General features: G+C 38.5%; 2 protein-coding genes and 1 long non-coding RNA gene across 3 annotated transcripts in view; 1 reads left to right on the top strand and 2 right to left on the bottom strand.

Moving 5' to 3' along the window:
• LOC125806769 (uncharacterized) overlaps positions 1–1,898 on the bottom strand; it is a 6,673-nt gene extending 4,775 nt beyond the window's left edge. The window contains exon 1 of the long non-coding RNA XR_007441609.1: positions 1,725–1,898. This is a non-coding gene — a long non-coding RNA (uncharacterized LOC125806769). The remainder of the gene's footprint in view (positions 1–1,724) is intronic.
• pnpla1 (patatin-like phospholipase domain containing 1) overlaps positions 1–11,240 on the top strand; it is a 15,913-nt gene extending 4,673 nt beyond the window's left edge. Inside the window, exons 4-9 of the mRNA XM_049486505.1 lie at positions 1,168–1,380; positions 1,459–1,519; positions 2,081–2,317; positions 3,133–3,265; positions 4,321–4,443; positions 10,229–11,240. Of these exons, the coding sequence (XP_049342462.1) occupies positions 1,168–1,380; positions 1,459–1,519; positions 2,081–2,317; positions 3,133–3,265; positions 4,321–4,443; positions 10,229–10,400 (939 nt within the window). The 3' untranslated portion in view covers positions 10,401–11,240. The remainder of the gene's footprint in view (positions 1–1,167; positions 1,381–1,458; positions 1,520–2,080; positions 2,318–3,132; positions 3,266–4,320; positions 4,444–10,228) is intronic.
• A 4,877-nt stretch (positions 11,241–16,117) lies between these two features.
• On the bottom strand, positions 16,118–20,646 carry LOC103035410 (serine/arginine repetitive matrix protein 1). Its single transcript, XM_022662334.2, has 6 exons — positions 20,513–20,646; positions 18,561–19,196; positions 18,205–18,351; positions 17,343–17,404; positions 16,577–16,900; positions 16,118–16,205 (listed from the first exon to the last, which is right to left on the bottom strand). The coding sequence occupies exons 2-6, from the start codon at positions 19,180–19,182 to the stop codon at positions 16,161–16,163; spliced, it is 1,200 nt and encodes a 399-aa protein (XP_022518055.2). The 5' UTR covers positions 19,183–19,196; positions 20,513–20,646; the 3' UTR covers positions 16,118–16,160.
• Positions 20,647–24,615: the final 3,969 nt, after the last annotated feature.

The following is a 24,615-nucleotide window of genomic DNA, read 5'->3' as shown; positions in this document are numbered from 1 at the left end:
AAGTCTTCACTCTACACACAAACATATAGTCGTGCACTGTGCAGCTTGATTTAGGGGCGTGTCAGTGTGTCTTTGCTATCATAACAATCGGAAAAGTACACCGTGCACATGTACTAATTCTCTTAATTAATGATGGGTGTGGTTAATTAATTTTGGGCGTAACGTGTCAGAGTGTCTCTTGTTCATCATTCTCTTTAAGAGTAGATCAGGTGAGCTCTGTCTTTGGTGGATTGCTATTGTAACGGTGCAGCTACCTGGACGTGTTCAACAAACTCTTCTCAGCAGAGGAAACTGAGCTGCTGGTTGACGCTGTGAACAAAGTACAGCGCTTTCGAGAAACAGTCAAACTTTAGATATTAGTTTAATGCTGCACGATCAGCTCGATCAGAAATGATCTCAGAACCTAAAGGCAGCAGTAGTTCTGGTTGACTTTACATACAGAGCATTACGATTAACACAGGCATTTACTACAAACAGCATTTATAAGCTGGACTGTCCATCACAAGGGGGCGCTACAGAGTTCAGTTCAGTACACACTGAATATATATATATATATATATATATATATATATTATGATTTACAGACAGAGAGAGAGGGGTTATTATTATTATTATTATTAGCTAAATGTGCCAGAACTTTTATTCATTTTATTTTCTGTTTTACCTTGTTATTTATGTTTACTTTCTTTACAACCTTATTGTTATTTTTAAGTACTTTTAGTCTTCTATTATTTTTTATTTGTGTTTTATATTTAAATGTATATGTTATTGATTATTTGACTGCTTTAAATTTGACGTGTCCACTTAGCCTTTTTATTCTGAAATATTTAATTTCTTTTTAATTAAATCATAATTGTTTGTTTGTTTGTTTTTTATAATGCGTTAACAATTTAATTGTATTGTTTAGTTTATATTAGTTCAGTATTTTAGTGTAATTAATGATTAAATAGTTAAATTCATTTTTTTTTCAGTCTCTTAAAGTTGTAAATGCTCAAGTATATATTCCCCAGTGTAAGTAAAGGTTGATTGGTTGACTGATTGATTAATTGATGGATTAACTGATGGATGGATTGATTAACTGATTGATTGATTAATTATGGATTGGTTGATTAATGAATTGATTGATGGATTGATTGACTGATTGATTGATTGATTGACGTGTTTCAGCACTACATGGACGGCGGTCTGACCAACATCCAGCCCACTCAGGACTCCTGTCCCACCCTGACCGTGTCTCCGTTCTCCGGAGACGTGGACATCTGTCCCTCGGACGCCTCGTCCTCCAGTTTCTGTGATCTGGTGGTGAACAGGATGTCGGTTCACGCTACGCTGCCAAACTTCGTCCGAGTGGCCAACGCCCTGTTCCCCCGAGACCGCAGGGTACGGCTTCACTCACTGTAACATAACGTTACGACTGGAGGGACTTTTATTGTGTAAAACTTTTGTGTTTATTTACAGGCTTTAAATAAAGCTTTCTACAGCGGATATCAGGACACGCTCTACTTCCTGCAGCACAGCCGTGAGTTCATCACCTGCTGCACCACATTCAGACACGACTCAACGAGTTTCACCACTAAAACTCACCCAGAAAATAAAGTATTTCTAGTTATACACGTTTTTTTTCACAAAGAGGCCAAATTATATATTATTTTACACAAAACTCTTTTTCAATATAGTGTGTAAGTAACTTCATGCACAAGCACATGATGCTCGTTTAAACTCACCTGTGGAAAGTAACAGGTGTGAGCAACAGGTTTGTATTCAGGCTCAGGGGTCTTCCTGCAGGATAATGGTGTGTTAGCTTGTTATGCTAACAGGCTAGTGTTAGCCACTGAGCCGTTGTGCTTCTTTAGCGGTGCTGTTCTACTCAGTGCTCCACACTGCCTCAAGTGGTATGGTGGTCTGTAAAAAAATGCATACAGATTTTAATTTATTATATATATAAACCAGTATACCACCCAGCAGTAGATAAATATGATATTATAATAAACACAACATTAACAGTAATAACAGTAATATTAATCTGAGATATTGCTGTATGTAAATAAATAAAGGGGCGGGGTTTATGCTGGATCTGCAGGCTGGGTTTGGCCGTATCCGGGCTGGGTGTCGGAGTTGGAGCGGGTGGTGGTGAAGCCGGAGGAGTGGATGTTCCCTCAGCTGGAGGAGCAGGAGGTGGAGGCTGAGGAACTGGTTCTGGAGAGCCCCCTAGAGGTGGTTACTGAGAACAGCAGAGCGGTTAATATGGAGCCACCCAACAATCAGAACCTGCTGAACCCGAGCAGCAATATCAACTCTCCCAGACAAGCACTGGAAGGTAATGATCATATTCCTACTGTACACCTACACCCTACAAACCCCCCCCCACCAACAGCATCGTTTAAACAGCAGCAGATCGTCTGAATATATCTACACTGATGGGCGTGGTGTTCTGGAAATGAGGTGTGTTCAGGTACATTTCTGGAGTTTTATCTTGTTTATCTTGGTAACAGAAAACACAGGAGCTCCACTGACTGAATACAACCTAGACAGACGCCAACAGTCAGACGTTCATCGCTATCTCGGTAACACAGGCGCTGTGCCGAGCCGAGCGTACACCCCCACTTATTACACACACATGAACACACAGCAGCACAAACCCAACTTTTACATCAACAATAAACAGAATAGTAAATAAAATAACATTGCTGTTCCCGTAAATGAGCTGCTGGAGCTCCTTCACAGCGTCAACCAGCAGCTCAGTTTCCTCTGCTGAGAAGAGTTTGTTGAACACGTCCAGGTAGCTGCACCGTTACAATAGCAATCCACCAAAGTCAGAGCTCACCTGTTTCTTGTTACGCCCAAAATTAACCACACCCATGATTAATTTAGAGAATTAGTGCATGAATTTGCGCTTCATTTCGAGCTGCACAAGGTGTACTTTTCCAGTCGTTACGATAGCAAAGCCACACTGACATGCCCTCAATTAAGCTGAATAACGGCTTGTCTACAGATCACTAAAAATAACATTATGAAATGACTTAAAAATTAGTGGTAAAGGTGATGTGCCAAAAGTCATGGGATGCAATGCTAGATCCTGATCCAGTACATGTGGAATATGAGTGTAATTGTTCGTATCTCTCTGTGTTTCAGTGCTGATCTGTAATTTGGTGGCGAATCTCGGGATGATCAGTATCCTCAGCGTTTACCTGCCGCAGAAATCCCTCCCATACCTGCTCCTCCCCCTGTCAATCATCATCTGGGCCACCACCTCCTTCACCAGCAGGTACACCTGTACACCCTCTGACCCACACCTGTCTGAAGTGTCTCCATTCATTACTCTGTAGGTAGAATAGAGTAGAGATACTAGAGTTTAATAAAATACTTCTGTAGAAGTTTTTACTCTTTAACCCTCTATGGGAATTTGTCAGAAGGAAAAATAACAATAATGGGGGCGAGTAACACAAAAGTAACGCAATAGTTACTTTTACTGGTAACTAGTTACTTTTATAGTGGAGTAACTCAATTACTTTTTGTTGGAGAAGTAACTTGTAACTATAGCTAATTACTTTTTCAAAGTGACGCGGCCAACACTGCATGGTAGATAAATGCAATCGTAAGCTCATTTTGAGGTAAATAATGTAATTAGGTCAATACAATATTTTTTTCTTTACTGTGGTAACCTCCTTACATCCAACTATTTTTCTTTTAATTTACAAAAATCCAGATAAATCTTTTAATCTAAAGAATATTGTTTAATGTTATGTTTAAGGTGTTATCTTGTGATCCTACATAAAATTAAAAAATGATTTCTGAGTGGCATTATGACATTCAGCCAAAATCAATCAGCAAGGTCAAAGGTCAAAATTCAAAAACTACAATTGATTTCTGAATTTTAGTTACAGACGTCTTAAATAACTAGTTGTGGACATTTTTATACTTTATATTCCTAAATAATCCCATAGAGGGTGAAGTAAATCTGTAAAAGTACTGGATTCAAAACTACTTAAAGTATAAAAGTAAAAGTAATGTAAGGAGAAAAAAATTAAAAGCCATTAAGAACAAAATCTTAGGCCATATAGTGCACTACCCCCCCCCCCCCCCCCTCCTACAACACATTTTACTAAAAGCTATAATGACTATAATGTAAAATATTAAATTGTAAATGTTGATACTATAATGTGGGATTTTGCACTAGACTATATGCTGATTATAAATGAATGTATTTTAGTAGTAAACAGGGCTCTTGGCGTACGTGCTGTAGCTGTATACAGTAATGATCGTGTTAATATGAGTGTTATTCAGTATATTGGTGGTGTTGTTGGTGGTGGTGTTCCTCAGGGTGGAGCCGTGGGTCCTCTCCCTGTATCAGGTGGTTTACTGGATCTGGCAGGACACCAAACACATGATGTGGTTCATCCTCGGCATCATCGTCTCCACCGTACAGAGAGCCATACAGCACAAGTAAGAATTATAGAGTTTAAATCCATCATATTCTATACAGATTCTACACTCTATAACACAGACTCACTGTTTATTTACTCTACTTCATAAATAGAAACAGATCAGACAGAGTTTCTTACATTAGCTTTAGCTTTTATCTGATTACAGACAGTAAAAAATCCCCAAAATATTTAATGTTTTATCTGCTTAACTCCATTCCTGCATATCAGACCCAAAATAAAAAAGTATTTACCACAGTTAGTTCCAACCCTGTGACGTGATTGGCTGAGAGGTGTTCTATGAGTGCCGTTATCGGCTGTTTATGCACTGTAACCAGTGGCGGACTTAGCAATTTGGGGGCTCAAGGCGAATTTAGCTAGGGGGCCCATCAACATTAATATGCGAGAAATAGGGTTGTGCCGATGGATGATATCATCGTCCATCCCATAGGCGTAGGAACCGGGGGTCCCAACCAATATTAGAAACAGGTGGATTTGTCCCCCCCAAAAATGACATCAGTTCGCTCAGATCAGCTGTATTATTAATGAGGAGACAGACCGGACCAATCACGAAGCCGGTTCAGGTATTAAGTCCCGCCTCTCAGTAGAAACAGCCAATCAGCTTGCTGGTTTTGCGGCGCGCGGAGCAGAGGCAGTTTGCTGTTTGGAAGCCCCGCCCCCTCGCTGTGAGATTTAGCAGCGGGATCGGGCTGCAGCAGCTTCAGCTGATTTTAAACAGATCTGGTTAAAATACACGTCTCTGAATCAGCACACAGATTAAACCCACTGTGATTAATAAACTGCAGCTGTGTGAGTGTGTAAGCTTATCTTTGGAATTAGCTAGATTGGGAGTCAGGGTTAAAGAAAAAAAACTATATATGTAATGTTTCCCTGTACCTGATCAGCTAATCACGTTCATTTTCAAACTGTTTATTCATTTAGGATTGCAGGACTTACTGTGAGCTATAATGAACGACAATTGATTTAACTAACTAGTTATCTAGAAGCTGCATGTAGAGGATAGTCAGAATTTAGTACAGTACTTTATGTTTGTAGTTTAAAGCAGTTTCTTAACTCTGATCACTGCCCCAAATCTGTGTTTTCCACCTGATCCAGCTGATCAGCTAATAAACAGGGGTGCGTTTCCCAAAACGTTCTTAACGCTAAGTACTTCGTAACTTCGTACTTACGAACAATCTTAAAATTACGAGCGTTTCCCGAAAGCCTTCGTAACTAACGTAGTACTTAAACTCGTTCGTAACTTTACGAGTGGTCTGACCCACTCGTAAATAACTAAGTTCTTCTTAACGTGGAATCCACGTGCAGTTCTGACTCAAAAACGAAAGAGGCCGCTTTTGATCCTTAAAAAAATGCATTTAAAGATGCATTCAGCATACGTATTTATAAAAAAATAAACAATAAAAAAAAGACTAAATTCCAGACTATTTAAATTAATTTATTAACCTGCGCATATTTATTCATAGTATTTGGGTTTATTATATGGTTGAAATAATCGTATTCACGTGAAGAAAAAGTTACAATTACCTACAAATATAATTTTTATTCACACATATCACACACATATGGATTAAATTAACGGTTTTCCCCAGTCTGACAGTCGTAGTAGTAAACAAATAAGTAAATATATTTTATTTGGCTTTTTATATCATACAAAATTATACCTTTGTGGCTTAATAATGAAGAACTGTATATAAATCGGTGGTCTAGTTTTCATCTGGCTTTGCCTTAAACCTCACAGACACGGGGGCGGAGCCACCAAAGTGCTACTTAAAGGTCCTTCGTAAGTATGGAGACTTAAGAGTGGCTTCTGGAAACAGTCGGAAAAATGGCGTTCTTAAAGTTAAGTCGTTCTTAAAGTTGTTCTTAAATCCCTAAGAACAATCGCTATCGGGAAACGCACCCCAGTCCTTTACTGAGTTTACCTGTTAAAATCCTTTAGCCCCCTATGGAGCCTAAATTAATCATGTAAATCCAGCAGTGCATTAGACACATCATACCACCACTTTATTAAATGCCTTTAAAGCAGAGGAAGCTCTAGAACATGCAGAACAGTGTTAATATGCAGTAGAATATGTAAGAACAGGGTTGAGAAACACTGCTGTAACGTGACTTCTGTTCATTTGTAGTTCACAGTAAGACCACATATCCTGACGTTTATAAAAGTCTCTATGCAACGTAAAGTTACATTCTTTTACATAAAAGGACACCATCTTAAGAAGAGCTCTCAGTAGAAAAAAAAATAAAAGCGCAGGAGAAAATGTAAATATACAACAGAATTGACATGCCAATACATAATAATAATAATAACAATAATAATAATAATAATAATAATAATAATAATAATAATCTGTTATATTATTTTAAATATAAGGTGATAACTGATCATTTTTGTTATATGTACATAATTCAGACATTGCATGCATAATTTTTCTAACAACAGTAGCTGTAATGTGGAGTAACATGTTTAGGTTGTTAAATCACCTTATAATAATAATTTACTTTTTAGGTGGGCTTGGGTTCATATTGGCAAATGTGTCCCCCCCAATATCACGTCCGCTCCTACGCCCTTGGTCCATCCTCATTTAGGACCCAACATCGTGATGGATGGTAACCATCGCGATGCCACGCCCACTGTTTTGTTTTTCCAGAAACATGCACTGACCTTCTTTAGGTCTCCTTCAGCTAAAACTTTAGCAGGGACTGTACAGAAAAAGATCAAATCAGGTATATAACTTAAATGAATTACAGTCAGGGATGAAAAAATACCCAACTGCTACAAATATGCCTAATTGGCATATTATTCTATTATTTATTATTATTCTATTATTATTCTATTATTATTATCCTGTTATTATTTATATCTAGGTTACAGCTTGTCTTCGTCTTCGTTTTTCTACATGTCTGTATTAATTTTAAACATTTCATGTCATTCATGCTGGTTGTGACAGGAAACTTGCTCATTGTCAGCCAGTGTTGGGCACGGTACTTTGAAAATAAATTATGTAAATTCTATTATTATTAGAAAAATAACAAACGAAAATAAACCCAAAATGTTGACAAAAATATAATCTAACGAATTTCAAAACATAGAAACGAAAAAAACGTTAAAATGGTATTAATATAATATAATATAATATAACAGCTGGATCAAACAGTTTAGCGTCAGTCATAAGGAAAGCGTGCGCGGCATTGCGATTAAAAAAAAAACGTTTTAATAAATAAGGTCCTATCAAGTGAATTAAAATATATGGTATTAAATGGTATTAAATTCACATGTTTATTGAAATGTAATCAAGAGAAATCAGGCAAAATGAGCTGCGCTGCTGCTGCTGCTCTCTCTCTCTCTCTCCCCCTCCCTCCCTCCCTCCCTCCTGCAGCACGGAGCTAAATTCAGCGCGAGGCTAAAAATAATATAACAACTAAAATTAAGATGAGTAAAGACCTGTAAAGTAATAAAATATTGTCAAATATAAAGGATAGTTTGAGGTTTTGGGGAGCTGTTTCAATGATTTGAAACTGAAACTAACTGAAACTGATATTATTCTGCGCACTATTAGATAGCCTTTGATTGTGTTTTAAATGAGTTTTTATTTTATATTAATTACTTTTTATTCATTTAAAATATTTTTAGTATTTTATTGATAAAAAAAGCTTATCAGTTTTGGAAGAGCATCTGTTTTTAGTTTAGCCTCTTCCTTCTTTTTTCTTTTTGTAGCAAGTGGCGCTTCATGGCTTCGCTCACAACCACCTTGTACACTTAATTTCACCTTAATTCCGTGCGTTTGAGGTTCACGGCATGGCCACATGGAATGAATGGAATATTCCATTTTAACGCGAAAGAGAGGGGGTGTGGACTGAACTGTATTTCTTTGTAATTTATTGTGTTGTCTTTGTTTCCATTTTAAACATACAAGAATCACCATTTCTGAACGCACTATCTGTGAATTACTGTCCAAAGGGCCCCAATTACCAGCTGTAGGCCTATGGAAAGTTTGCAGCTAGTCAGGGGGCCCCTACAGTGGGCTGCAGTGGGAGGGGCCCAAGGCAGTTGCCTAGTAATGCCTCTATGCAAAGACCACCTCTGACTGTAACTGAAGCTCCGCCACATACAGGTAACCTAGCAACGATGCAGCGCTTACAAGCCAAACAGCGCAGAACTATTTTAACTGGCGAAGTTTTTATAACCAATCAGATTTATTTTCTCCTCCTCTTTAACTCTTTAAAATCTTTCAATAACACAATAATAAGCAGCAGGTGAAAAATGTAGATGACTGATGATAATCACAGCAGCCCTGTAACAGATCATGAGAGGAAAACACTCCTTTTCCTAAGCTTCCTAAACTGGCAGGCCAATTAATTATTCTACTTTACCCTTTTAATATTCCAACATTAATCTCGTAATATTACGATTTTACTCTTGTGACTTTTATCACGGAGTAAAAGAATCCTTTCTTTTCCTCCTTCCGACACTCAGGTTTCATCCCGCATCTCAGCATGTCTCAGTGATGTCTCGATGTGGATGAGTTCTCATCACCTAAAACTCAACCCCAGCAAGACTGACCTTCTGTTCATCCCAGGAACTACAAGCCCTCACAACAATCTCTCCATCTCTTTCGAGAACTCACTGGTCACTCCATCGGCAGAAGCACGAAGCCTTGGTGTAGTAATGGATGACCAGTTATCATTCTCGAGCCATATTGCAAATCTGACTCGGTCATGCAGATTTCTCCTGTACAACATCCGAAGAATTCGACCGTTTCTGTCTCAGGATGCCACTCAGGTGCTTGTGCAGTTTCCTGCCATCTCAAGACTTGACTACTGCAACTCTCTACTGGCTGGTCTTCCACTGCGAGCCATCAAACCACTACAGTTAATTCAGAATCAGCTGCAGCATGACTCGTCTTCAATCTTCCGAAGTTCAGTCATGTGACTCCTTTGCTGCGTTCCCTCCACTGGCTTCCTGTTGCCGCCCGCATCCGATTCAAAACCCTGACGCTGGCCTACAAGGCAAAAAACGGACCAGCTCCTTCATACCTGATGGCGATGGTCAAAGCCAGATCTGCACAAAGAGCTCTTAGAGCTTCCAGTACGGCTCGGCTCGAACCTCCATCACTCAAAACACACAGAAAACAGACATCCAGACTCTTCTCTGTGCTGCAGCAAGGTGGTGGAATGAACTTCCACTGGATGTCAGAACAGCAGAGTCACTCGCCGTCTTCAAACGTCGACTGAAGACACATCTTTTCAAAGAGTTCCTAAACTAATAAAAAAAAAAGGTTCCTAGGGTTCTAAACATGATTAAGCTCTGTGTATCTCTTGATCCTAGTCTACAAACTAGCTTTGGATATCTGAAGTAACTTTGAAGCACTGTTGTAAGTCGCTCTGGATAAGGGCGTCTGCTAAATACCGTAAATGTAAAATGTAAATGTAGAAGTGTGAAATATTTTTCACAGACCCCTGAGAAAATAATCCCGTCTAGATAGGACTATATAGTCATGTGCGGTCTGTATATGTACGAATGTTTAAAATAAGTGGGTGCGGCTTACATTCAGATGCGCTCAAAAGCCTGAAAAATACGTTATTAATAAATAAAATGAATTTGAGCAGGTAAAACATTAAAAATGTTGGGCTCATTCTGTCTGAAATCAGATGTATTTTTCATTAGCATTTAATTTTGTTTTGGTATATATTCATATATATTTAGTTTACTTATATTTACCTACAGAACTGTGATGTTAAACACCCTCTGATTACGCCGGGTTGAGTTTTGCTGGTCTGTGTTTCAGGATGCTGATGCTGTTTCTTGACCGAACGAAAGACTTTGGAATGGAGAAGAGTCAGCTCTCCATCTCTCCATCCTTCCGCCATAATCCCTCCATCCCTCCATCCATCCACGCCCTGCTCTTCACCCTGGAGATGAGGAGACGACAGAGAGAGAGCCGGCAGAACGTTCCCTAAACCTCCAATACTGACCGTACGAGTCCTGGAAACCACTCAACACTGTATATATATATATATATATATATATATAAAATACTATATAACACTATTATCATTATTATAACCAGAATATTCACTCATCTCTCTTCAATCTCATATAAACATAAATAACGTTCCCTAAACCTCTACAGCCCCCGATACTGACCGTACGAGTCCAAAGATCCACTTAACACTGTATATATATATATATATATATATAAAATACTATATAACACTATTATCATTATTATAACCAGAATATTCACTCATCTCTCTTCAATCTCATATAAACATAAATAACGTTCCCTAAACCTCTACAGCCGCCGATACTGACCGTACCAGTCCAGAAAAACACCCAACACTGTATATATATAAAATACTATATAACACTATATAACCAAAAGTATTCACTCATCTCTCTTCACTCTCATATGAACTTAAATAACGTCTCGTTCTTAATCTGTTAACTTTAATATGATGTTTGTTGAGCCTTTACAGCTTTAACAGCTTCAGCTCTTCAGTTTCTCTTTCACGAGGTTTAGGAGTGTGTTTATGTGTTTATGGTGTTTATGGTGTTTACAGGAGTTTTTCACCCCTGATTCTTCACTCTAATTCATCACTAAGATGTTTTATCAGGTTGAGATCAGGACTCTGTGCAGGCCAGTAGGGGTGTGCCATATTGTATCGTACGCAATAATATCTCCAACATTTTTGAATATGGTGATTATTAATATTATATCTTGAAATATGGTATCATATGAACCACCCCTAATTATCACATCAGGGTTCTACTTTTTACTGTTTTTATCAAAAGAAAAATTCTCATAATTTCCCATTATATATCTACTAGAGACAGATTATATCTGTACAGTATCATTTATTTTACTTTAATCCTGGATATATGGAGATATTTGAAGTGCATTATTACTATTATTATTATTATTATTATTATGACTAATAATTCGGGATCATTGACTTCTGTTACAAATCTGATAAAATTCTTGTATATTTTAATATCTCAGTTATTAGGGGTGTGTCATATCATATCATATCGTATTGTATGCAGTAATAAATTGTTGCAGTAGTGCATTTTTGAAATATATTTTTTAAATTCAGTGTTTTGTCATATCGCCAAGTATATCATTATCGCAAAAAATACCATGAAATATTGTGATATTATTTTAGGGCCATATCGTCCACCGCTACAGGACAGTAAAGTTCTTTTTAGAGCTTTATGGAGGAAATTCGTCCACAAATGTTTCCGCAAAAAAGTTCGGAGCATGAAATCGTCCAGAATCTCTTGGTCTAATGAACAATTAAGAGTTCCCTTCACTGGAACCAAAAGGCGGAGCCTAAAAAACTCACACCATCATAATTATTCCCCTCTACCAAACTTTGCTCTAGAGTCCAATAGGAGTGGGTGATATGGCCCTAAAATTATATCACGATATTTCATTGTATTTTCGCAATAACGTTACTCTTTCTGATATGAAAACCCCCTAACTGAGATATTAAAAAATACAAGAATTTAATCAGATTTACAGTAACAGAAGTCAATGATCCAGATTATTATAATAATAATAATAATAATAATAATACTGCACTCCAAATATCTCCATATATCCAGGATTAAAGTAAAATAAATGATACTGTACAGATATAATCTGTATCTAGTAGATATATAATGGGGAATGAGAACTGTGTGAATTTCCTTATTTAAAATTAAGTGGTGATTTAATCACTAATCCCCTGATTAAAATGAAGCTCTCTGATTGGATAACTGTAACAGCCGAGTGCAGAACATCACGTAACAAAACAAACAGAGCTTCTCTTCAGTCTGTAAAAAACAGCTTCAGGCCTTCAGATACGGCATCACGAGTTTATTAATCCAGAACTGATTCAGAGAGAATAATACTATAACCAACATATACAGCTCTGAAATAAATAAAAGACACTTAAAAATGATGAGTTTCTTTGATTTTACCAAATTGAAAACCTCTGGAATATAATCAAGAGGAAGATGGATGATCACAAACCATCAAACCACCAAACTGAACTGCTTGAATTTTTGCACCAGGAGTAAAGCAGCATAAAGTTATCCAAAAGCAGTGTGTAAGACTGGTGGAGGAGAACATGATGACAAGATGCATGAAATTAAAACTGTGATTAAAAACCAGGATTATTCCACCAAATATTGATTATTTCTGAACTCTTAAAACTTTATGAATATGAACTTGTTTTCTTTGCATTATTTGAGGTCTGAAAGCTCTGCATCTTTTTTGTTATTTCAGTCATTTCTCATTTTCTGTAAATAAATGCTCTAAATGAGAATATTTTTATTTGTAATTTGGGAGAAATGTTGTCTGTAGTTTATAGAATAAAACAACAATGTTCATTTTACTCAAACATAAACCTATAAATAGCAAAATCAGAGAAACTGATTCAGAAACTGAAGTGGACTCTACATTTTTTATAGAGCTGTATGGTTAATAATTAAATAATTATATCAGATTCATTTCATTCAAGTTTTATTTATTCACATTTACAATATTCACATTTTCATCAGATGTTTATGCTTTTATTGTTCTGTAAAGTATAAAATAATTGTTTTAAATACTTGTTTTCACTTACAGTTCATTCACAGTTTTAACACCTTAAACTCAAGAGTTTTTTCATCATTTTAAAATGTTCTGTCTGTAGATTAATACTAAACTCGTCCAAACTATGAAGGAAAACATGCAGAATTATATATTAAACAAAACAATGTTAAACAATACAGAATATGTTTTATATTGTAAATTTTTTAAAGTATCTCCTCTTGTTTAGATGATCAGTTTTGAACATCTCTGCTGGATTTCCTCAGTCAGTTTTATGAGGTAGAGTCTCCTGGAATTCAGGCTTTCAGTTAACAGCTGTGCTGAACTCATCAAGAGTTAATTACTTGAATTTCTTGTCTCTTAATAAAGTGTTTGAGAGCATCAGTTAAAGTAAAGTAGTGAAGAGGTAGAGTTACAGGTATACAGTGAATAGTGAAGATTTCAGTAATGTTCGAATCCAGGTTATGAGAAGAAACAACTACTCAACTAAATAAAGAACAAAATACAGAGTATTTAGGTTTGTTTAACACTGTTTTTAAGTTACTACATGATTCATTATGTGTTCCTTTATAATCTAATCACTATTCACTATTCATTTACTAAGTAGGAAATAAAATGACATAAAACCATTTTTCTACACTTTTAACAGATTGGTACTGTATACTCCTAATAAAGTAAAGGTGCTCTATATAAATATATAAATATATATATATATATATATATATATATATATACACAGTACAGGCTAAAAGCTTGGAGACAGCTTCTCTTATTCACTGCGTTTTCTTTATTTTATTTTCATGATTATTTACATTGTAGATTCTCACTGAAGCATCAAAACTATGAATGAACACATGTGGAGTTTTATGTACTTAATAAAAAATGAGCTGAACCTCCACAGTCACCGGACCTGAACCCAATCCAGATGGTTTGGGGTGAGCTGGAGCACAGAGTGAAGAAGGCAAAGGAGCAACAAGTGCTAATAAACACCTCTGGGAACTCCTTCCTTCCTTCAAGACTGCTGGAAAACCTTTCATTTCAGGTGGCCACCTCTTAAATGAAGCTCATTGAGAGAATGATGGCAAGAGTGTGTAAAGCAGTAATCAGAGCAAAGGGGGGCTTTTATTTTGAAGAAACTAGAATATAAAACATGTTTTTTATTTATTTCACTTTTTTTTGTTAAGTACATAAAACTCCACATGTGTTCATTCATAGTTTTGATGCTTCAGTGAGAATCTACAATGGAAATAGTCATGAAAATAAAGAAAACGCACTGAAAAAGAGAAGCTGTGTCCAAACTTTTGGTCTGTACTGTATATTTAAGCAGGTTTTAGGAGTACTGACATTAAACTGTGTTTATAAGTGTATTAAATCATGATAATCTGTGTCTGTGTAATATATAAATACATTGATGTAAAAGTACTTTAAAATAAAAAAACATAAAAACATAAAAAGTCTGTTTCACAGTTGAACAGGAGAATGGGGGGGGGGGGGGGTGGGGGCGATCAGTGCGGGACGTCCTGTGACTCCTCGGTTTCCTGTAATAATGAGGAGAAATCTTCCAGGAAAGATCAGGATCTCTGTACTGAGCTGATGGTTTCTCCTCGGCGCTGCTGAGCGATTATTACAGTCCTGCTGTAAAATCACAAGATCCTCAATCTCCCACAACCTCAAACTCTCTCCAGAACATTAGGAACACCAGCAGATACATGCAGTTCTGAGTTCTGTAGCACAATTAAGCTAAATATTCACTTAAACAACTTTAAAAAGACTCTGAAAAGACTTTTAATAAGCTCTATCTGGATGGGATTAGTATCTCAGGGGGTCCTGGGTTATGGGGGGGTTTTATCCTCTGTGATTTTATTCCCGTCCAGAAAGATCATGTTCGTGTTTTTCTCAGACGTCCTCTGAGAAAATTACAGGCTGAATTATCTACTGTTTTTCTCTGAACTCCGTGCTCCTCCGGTAATTTTAGTCCCGTCCGGACGCACATCTCTGAGTTTCGTCTCCTCGCCTTTAATAAAATAGATATTTGTCCACTGCCGCGCACCGTATTTACACTTTGGGCGCTCCACGGTTTCCACGGAGATCCACGTTAAAAAAACACAACAGCAAGTGGAAATGGAGGAGCTACTGAACAGTGTTATGTAATGTCATGTGACCAAGAAAAAAGCCTAAAAACTCACTGATCCTTCTGTTTTTACAACTGCAGTCCGGATCTTGAAGGTTCACATTCACTGAAAAGTGATCTGTATCTTATCAACAACAAAAACCCTCATATTAGAGAGAGGAGAGACTCGTAGCTTTATAAAGGGAAATGGATGAGTTAGCAGCTCATATGTGGAGCATCTTTTGCTGGAGTGGAGAGTAAACAGCTGCTCTGAAGTTCATGCTCAGGTCCAGGAGGAGAAAAAAGGACAGGCGGTTTGCTTTTGCTGTTTTTTTTGCAGCTATAGCTGCACAGCTGCACCAAGAGATGCAGTGTGGGTACGAGAGAGAAGCACGTAGTGCTAATGCTAATGCTAATGTGTAAAAGCAAAAAGACAGACGCATGAATTCAGATTTGACTGTTCACATTCATGTCGCATGTCTCTGTATTGGATACTTATCTGATTTAGGGCCACATATTAAAGTGGGTCAGATCTGATTTGGCGCGTTCACACAGCCATGAAAAAATCAGATCTGAGCTACATTAAGCAAAAAATCAGATTTGAGTTACTTTAGCTTGTTAATGTGAACGTAGCCTAAGATTTTTGCAGGGTCAGAATTTGTGTGAGTCAAATACACTGTGTTCATTTTGTTCATTCAGAGAGGGTCATTTCAGGACACTGAGAGAAGTCCAGATTCTCCTCAGAACTAATGTTCTGTAATAATCCAGATTAATTACGGTTCTGTTCTGTATCTCCACTAAAAAACGTAATAATCTTCAGAACCCAACGCCTCAGGAGCTGTGACCTCACAGGAAACCACAGAGCAGCACTTCCTGTTCTCCGGCCGAGCCGTTCTCACGCTCAGAACCAGCTCCGCCCACCCGGACCTCCAACACACCAACCAGCCTGCAGCCAGAACCTCCTGCAGAACCTGAACCAGAACCTCCTGCAGAACCTCCTGCAGAACCTCCACCTGATCCTACAGTCAGATTCTACTCAGGGTCACTGCTGCACTGTCCCTCCACATCTCCATCCACCTACAGACACACCATCATCATCACCATCATCATCATAACCATCACCTACCTACTATCACATACAGAGAGTGTCTACCTGTAATTAACTCTATATAACATGATTTATACACTCTCACTGATCACTGACTTTATTAATGTTTATTTAGGTTTAGTATTCTAATGTTATATAGAGATAATTACAGTTAGACACTCTTACTGATCACTGACTTTATTCTTTATGTTTATTTGGGTTTATTATTCTAATGTTATATAGAGATAATTACAGGTAGACACTCTCACTGATCACTGACTTTATTAATGTTTTTTAAGGTTTAGTATTCTAATGTTATATAGAGTTAATTACAGGTAGACACTGCTGATTGGTTGCTCACCTGTGTGTGGGCGGAGCATATGTGGGTGAAGCGGTCCTGCAGGTACCGGTTGCCGTAGCCGGTGATGCGGGTGAGGGATTGGTTGGAGAGTCGGGCGATGCTGGCGGTGAAGTCGAGGGTGAAGGCGAGCTGGATCAGCTCCGGAGCCGAGCTGCTGCTGCTGCTGGTGGTGGAGGTGTTGGTGGTACAGGTGGAGGTGTGGGTGGTGTTGGTGACCCGGTGGGGGGGCGGGGGGATCTGGGACAGGTAACGGTCGGCGAGCTGCTGGAAGGAACTGTAGGAGAGCCGCTGCAGAAACGCATGAACCCCACTGTTCCTCTTAATCTGAACACATAAACACATCATATATTATATATATATAAATATCGCAATAAACAATGCAGGGTGCATGACATCACCAGCCCCGCCCCCACCCGCGCTGGACCAATCAAGAGCTTCAATATTAAATTTACAATGTAATAGTATAGTAATTACAGTGATAGAACTTCAGTAATTGGTGTAATTAAAATAGTAATTATAGTAACTACAGTAATGGGTGTAATTAAAATAGTAATTATAGTAACAACAGTAATGGGTGTAATTAAAATAGTAATTATAGTAACTACAGTAATGGGTGTAATTAAAATAGTAATTATAGTAACTACAGTAATGGGTGTAATTAAAATAGTAATTATAGTAACTACAGTAATGGGTGTAATTAAAATAGTAATTATAGTAACTACAGTAATGGGTGTAAAATGTTGTGATTGATCTGTATATTAATCACCTTCTCGTCGATGGCGTCTCCGTGCTGCTTCAACAAACTGATCATCCTCTCAACCACCTCCTCTACAACACAACAACACACAACCCAACACAATATAACACAACCCAACACAATATAACACAAAATAACAACATTAATTAGAAATGACATGTTTCTCTTTATTTTCAGTTGCCAAATATTGGTTTGATCTATAGTAACATTCAGTAAAGTATTAACCTAATCTACAATCAAAACTATATTTATATATATATGTATATATACAGGGGTTGGAGAATGAAAGTGAAACACCTGGTTTTAGAGCACAATAATGTATTGTGGTGACGGACAGTTCTGGTGGAAACAGGAGAGTTGAGGTGCACATTGAATTCTGCGTGATTTGATCAGCCGTGGTTTTATGTTTTTTGGATACAATCCGGGTTAGCACCTGAACATCCCTTTCAGACAGCTTCCTCTTACAGCGTCCACAGTTAATCCTGTTGGATGTGGTTGGTGCTTCTTGGTGGTATGCTGACGTTACCCTGGATACCGTGGCTCTTGATGCATCACAAAGACTTGCTGTCTTGGTCACAGATGCTCCAGCAAGACGTGCACCAACCATTTGTCCTCTTTTGAACTCTGGTATGTCTCCCATAATGTTGTGTGCATTGTAATATTTAGAGCAGAACTGTGCTCTTACCCTGCTAATTGAACCTTCACACTCTGCTCTTACTGGTGCAATGTGCAATTAATGAAGATTGAACACCAGGCTGCTCCAATTTAGCCATGAAACCTAAAATCCCACTAAAATGATGACAGGTGTTTCAGTTTCATTCTTCAACCTCTGTAAATATATGAGCTGCTCAGGAGGTGGAGGAACGCTGACCTGCGGTAGACGGATGTTCTGAAGCTCCAGCAGCAGCAGAGAAATCTCCATCTGATCCTCCACCCGGACTCTTCACCTCCTTCACCATCCTCTCCAACTCCTCTGACACTTTCTCCAGATACACACTGCTCGGCTCCACCATCACCGCTGTACACAAAACGTAATCCCGTCTTAATTAAACTATATACTATATACATATTTCTTTAATAATATACTTTTATACATTTTGTAGACTGGATTTTGTAGCATTTCCAGTTATCGACTGGACCTGGAGAGCTTAAATGGCAAAAAAACTACTATTATTGTTATTATTAATAGTATTAAATATATAAAATAATGAATAGTAATAAACGCACCGTTGGGGAGTCGGATCACGTCGTCGGGACTGAGTGGAGGTTTTTTGTTGTTCTGGTTCCGGAAGGAAAGCGTCCTGAACGAGCGCTTCCTCCTCTCCGGTCGGGACGGTTCTGAGGGTCGGGTCTCGGGTTCGGGAGGCGGAGCTTCTGTTCTGGTTTCAGATCTTTTATTGGAGAACCAGTTGAGGAACGTCCTCAGAACCGATCTCCTGTCCGGGTCTGGAGTCCTGGTGCTCGGCGCCGTGTCGCCCGCGGGGGGACGGGACGATGCGGGCGTCCCGCGGGACCGAGGGGGTTCTGGAGGGTCCGTGGTCTGCAGGACGCCCTGGATGGAGAGCCGGTGGGTGGAGCTATCGCTGGATGCCCGTCTGGCCTGAACCGGCCACTTCCTCCGGGTCTTTACCCGCTGCGCCCGCGGCCCGGCGCCGTCGCTCAGACTCAGACTGCGCCGAACATAAACCTCCAGCAGCCGCCGCGCCGAACCCCCACCCAACAACAGCACCCGCCGGGCATCACAGCGGGCATCAGCAGAGCGGGCACCAGCACATGCATCAGCCCGGGCCCCAGAGTGGGCATTGGACTGGGCATCAGCGAGAGCATCAGCGCGGGCATCGTTAGGCATCTTCAGTGAGGTTTCTGTCCCACAGGACGAGGAGAAAAGAGAAGATTATAATAAGATTATACAGTAGGATATTCTGATCACACTCTTTTTGTGAGTTATTATATTTGTCAGACTATAAGGCACCACCTAAAACCAATCAATCAATCAAACTTTATTTTCACTCTGAAAAACATTGAGGGTGACCCTCGTTTACAATGTTGCCGCGCCAACATCAAAGGGATTGAAAATATTTAATAAAAAAATTAAATAATATGGAATAAAATAGTAAAAAATAATAAATAAAACAAATACTAAATTTAAATTAACAATTAATATATATTTATTAATAAAATATATATGTAAAATAGAAAACTCTAAAAGACCATAAAAAAAACAATTGACACATTTAATGTAAAGGATTCATAAAATATGAAATAAATAGAAACGGTAATAATAAAAGTAAAGCAAATGATAAGAAATGATAAAATGAATAATAATGAACTAAGAGCATAAGACTCAAAATATAAAACATATAAAAAAAATCATCAGCGCTAAGCGCTAACTCTTTCTCTGTTCAGAGGGGCTTTGGCCTGCTGCTAACCCAGCTAGCACTAATGCTAATGCTCCAGCCTTAGTGCTAGAGAAATGTGGGAATCTAATCTTACTGTAAATAAACAGAAGCGCTTTACTCACCAAAATAAACAGTTTCTTTAGGAGAGAAATCTGTGTAGATTAACATCCAGCACTCATTTAACTTTAAAAGAAAATGTTTTTTATTACAGTTTTGATTACTGAGCTTAACTTTACATACCTTAGTTATCTTTTATTATTTTATTATAAGAAACACTTTAAATAAAATCTACATTAATGTGCTAAAGACGAAAAACAACAAACTAAAAACTAAAGTTTATAAACAAACACTAAGATGTATGATCATATATAATATCATTATAAAGCACAGACATGTGCATGTATATCATCTTTATTATTATACATTATACTTTAAAACTAGTAGAAAGAAAGATTATATTTTATAATCTAGATTATAAAGTAAATAAAATTACAGTACAGTACATGTGTTCCGGTTATTATTATAAATCAATAGATTGAATTATTTAAGTGTTAATTTTCGTATTTTACTGTAAATTAAAGCGTTAGTAAGAATTATAAAGGTAACTCGTGTTTCTACAGCTTGCTGGTTAAATTTCTCCGGTCCACCTTAAATCATGCTGCAGTAACAGTAGTACCGGCTCGGCTCCTGTCTGTAACCGCTGCAGTATTTAAGGTGGACTGGAGAAATTAGAGTAGGGAAGTAATTTTTAACCGATAAAAGTGTTTAAATAAGTCTCACCTCCTTAAGAATAAAGATCTCGAGATAATCAGAGCAATAAAACTGCGCTAAAACGCGTTAAAACTTCAGCAAAACAGGAAAAACTCAGCTCTTACTGCGGATAACGGAGCGGCCGGTGTTCCGCCGAATTCTGCCCCCTGCCGATATCTGCTCCTCACTGCACTGCGCATGCGCCGAAACACCTTATTTTAACGTTGTGTGTTTTTGTTTTAAAGATAATTATGTTTTACATAGTTTTAACTCAGTATTATTATTTACTTAAATACTACAAACGTGTAAATGGCAGTTAATAATAAAAATACACAATTTAATAATAATAATAATAATAATAATAATAATAATAATAATTTAATAATAATAATAATAATAATAATAATAATAATAATAATAATAATTAAATAATAATAATTAAATAATAAGAATTAACTTTATCCACTTTATATTGTATGCTAACGCTAACAATTCTAAAACAATCAAAGATAAAAAAAAACTCCATATCGTGATAATAGTAAGCAGTTTCTATGCCGCACTAAATATTTGTATTTCTACATATTAGTTTCATGGTATATTTTTGTTATATATTTTTTTACACTATTTTGTTACACTAATATAATTTAAAAAAAATCAGGGTCTTGGTAAGTTTCTGTTAATGAAATGGAAAAATGTTTAAAGATTTTTTTTATTTCTATGATTTCTATAAAACTCATATTTATACTGAATAAAAATTTTTTAATTCAGTTGCAGAAGTGTGTTCTTGAAATTATTTTTTTTTAAATTTCATTGTTTTGCCCCGAAATATTTTGATATTAACTGAGGCCCATATTGCTTTACGGTGTTTTAGGATTTTCCATATATTCTACAATACTCTATTTTTATTTTTACGGTTTAGTGAATTTTAATATACATTTAGTGATTATTAGTAGCGTATTAAACACGGTTTGGCGGGTTAGCACAACTCAAAATAAAAGTCCCCCCTGTGTGTGTGTGTGTGTGTGTGTGTGTGTGTGTGTGTGTGTGTGTGTGTGTGTGTGAGTGAGTGTGTGTGTGTGAGTGTGTGTGTGTGTGTGTGTGTGTGTGTGTGTGTGTGTGTGTGTGTGTGTGTGTGTGTTAGAGGTCTGTAGACTGAAGGGGGCAGCAGAGCTCAGTTTAATCTCCCTCTGACCAGAACAGAGCACTCACACCTAATACACACCAATACCAGCTCACTCTCTCACTCTCACTCTCTCACTATCACTCTCTCACACCTAATACACACCAATACCAGCTCACTCTCACTCTCTCACTCTCACTCTCTCACTCTCACTATCACTCTCTCACTCTCACTATCACTCTCTCACACCTAATACACACCAATACCAGCTCACTCTCTCACTCTCACTCTCACTATCACTCTCTCACTCTCACTCTCACTATCACTCTCTCACTCTCACTCTCACTATCACTCTCACTCTCTCACTCTCACTCTCTCACTATCACTCTCTCACTATCACTCTCTCACACCTAATACACACCAATACCAGCTCACTCTCACTCTCTCACTATCACTCTCTCACTATCACTCTCTCACACCTAATACACACCAATACCAGCTCACTCTATCACTCTCACTATCACTCTCTCACTATCACTCTCTCACACCTAATACACACCAATACCACTATCACTCTCTCACTATCACTCTCTCACTATCACTCTCTCACACCTAATACACACCAATACCACTATCACTCTCTCACTATCACTCTCTCACTATCACTCTCTCACACATAATACACTTAGTGTTGTAAGTTCTGTTATCCTCTCAGACCCTGCGTTTATTACAGTGGACATCACATCTTTTTTTTTCTATGTTTTGTGTAACATAACAATAATTGAGAAGTTTACAACTCAGTGAAACAGCAGCTTAGCCCCGCCCACTACACTGGAAAAAAACAGCAACCCAGACATTAGAGCACTGCAGCACTAGAGCCAATTAATCAAGTAAGACTTTGAGAGATTTTATGTGATTTAGATCACTTTTCATCATGTTGTGTGAAATATAAAATTATAATGTTGAGAGTTGAGGTGCACATTGACTTCTGCGTGATTTGATCAGCCGTGGTTTTATGTTTTTTGGACACAATCCGGGTTAGCACCCGAACATCCCTTTCAGACAGCTTCCTCTTACAGCGTCCACAGTTAATCCTGTTGGATGTGGTTGGTCCTTCTTGGTGGTATGCTGACGTTACCCTGGATACCGTGGCTCTTGATGCATCACAAAGACTTGCTGTCTTGGTCACAGATGCTCCAGCAAGACGTGCACCAACAATTTGTCCTCTTTTGAACTCTGGTATGTCTCCCATAATGTTGTGTGCATTGTAATATTTAGAGCAGAACTGTGCTCTTACCCTGATAATTGAACCTTCACACTCTGCTCTTACTGGTGCAATGTGCAATTAATGAAGATTGAACACCAGGCTGCTCCAATTTAGCCATGAAACCTAAAATCCCACACTAAAATGATGACAGGTGTTTCAGTTTCATATATATATATATATATATAAATGATAATAATAAGTGTTAAAGATATTGTATTATTGTGTTGTAGTAACAGATGAAAGAGTAGTGTGAGGATGCTCACCGGTCAGTGTCCTCGGTGTAAATCAGTGAAAATCAGGTAAATCTGAGGTTTAGCCAAACGTCTCTTTAAACACCGGATCCAGGAACCAATCAGCCGCCGGCTGCTGACCGACACCATCGGTCAAATCTAAGAGTTAGCCTTTACCCAGCGGTGAATAATTCACCTGCAGCGCCGAGTTAAAGAGAGCTGAATTATTCACTCAGGTGAGCTGCAGGTACGCCGGTGTTTCCTGACCTTTATCTCCAAACAGACACAGGACCTCCTGATAACGCCCCTCTGACCTGCTGCAGGACGTCCCGAGGGCCAGGCGGGCGGGGCTTGTGTTTCAGGAGGCGGATCAGGTTCAGGTGTGGGTGACGCCTCCCGCTGTCCCGCTGTCGGGTGTTTCGATCTTTATCAGCTTTTGGCAGAATCCGGAAAATAAACAGCGAATTAAACCCTGAGAGACTCTTATTACCTGAACTCAACCCAACGTCCTGCTGAACCAACGTCCTGAAACACCTCAACCAGCATCCTGCTGAACCCTGAGAGACTCTTATAACCTGAACTCAACCCAATGTCCTGCTGAAGACAGCGTCCTTCTCAACTTGCGTCCTGAACCACCTCAACCTGCAGTCTGCTGAACCAACGTCCTGCTAAACCCTGAGAGACTCTTATAACCTGAACTCAACCCAGTGTCCTGCTGAACCAACATCCTGCTGAACACAGCATCCTGAAACACCTCAATCAGCGTCCTGCTGAATCCTGAGAGACTCTTACAACCTGAACTCAACCCAACGTCCTGATAAAGTTAGCGTCCTGCTGAACCCAACATCCTGAACCACCTCAACCAATATCCTGATAAACCTGCGTCCTGCTGAACCCAGCGTCCTGCAGAACCAATGTCTTGTTAAACCAACGTTCTGCTAAAACCAGCGTCCTGCTGACCCAACGTCCTGCTAAAACACCTCATCCCAAGTGGGGGTGTACGCTCGGCACGGCGCCTGTGTTACCGAGATAGCGATGAATGTCTGACTGTTGGCGTCTGTCTAGGTTGTATTCAGTCAGTGGAGCTCCTGTGTTTTCTGTTACCAAGATAAACAAGATAAAACTCCAGAAATGTACCTGAACACACCTCATTTCCAGAACACCACGCCCATCAGTGTAGATATATTCAGAAGATCTGCTGCTGTTTAAACCAGACAGGAGGAAGGATGAGATAATACAGTGAATGTTGATTCTTTATCATTAAAGAAAATGTTGATTATTTAACAGCGTAACTGAGGGTTAATCTGGTATCTACAGCAGGTCGCTCTGCAGCTCTGTTTGTGTTTTGATATCAGATTAAATCTCAGTAATGCTGTTGAATAATGAGATTTCCTGAAACTGAGCATCCGCTGGATCACCATCAGCCGTGCAGCCGAGTGTGAGAAGGAGAACACGACCTTTCACTAATCCTCCGGCACGGGGCACAGACAGGGCACACCGTGGGCACCAGGGTCAC

This window comes from Astyanax mexicanus, chromosome 13 (assembly GCF_023375975.1).
Source record: "Astyanax mexicanus isolate ESR-SI-001 chromosome 13, AstMex3_surface, whole genome shotgun sequence".
NCBI classification, from domain to species: domain Eukaryota; kingdom Metazoa; phylum Chordata; class Actinopteri; order Characiformes; family Acestrorhamphidae; genus Astyanax; species Astyanax mexicanus.
This window is presented reverse-complemented; position numbering and strand designations above follow the sequence as displayed.

What these genes read in the sequence shown, in the direction of transcription:
- LOC103035410 (XM_022662334.2), bottom strand. Translation starts at nt 19,182, where the DNA reads ATGCCTAACGATGCCCGCGCTGATGCTCTCGCTGATGCCCAGTCCAAT. An exon ending in CGTGATCCGACTCCCCAACG is followed by an intron (nt 18,352 to 18,560) that starts GTGCGTTTATTA and finishes TTTTGTGTACAG; the next exon opens with CGGTGATGGTGGAGCCGAGC. An exon ending in GAGACGCCATCGACGAGAAG is followed by an intron (nt 16,901 to 17,342) that starts GTGATTAATATA and finishes TTATGTGTTCAG; the next exon opens with ATTAAGAGGAACAGTGGGGT.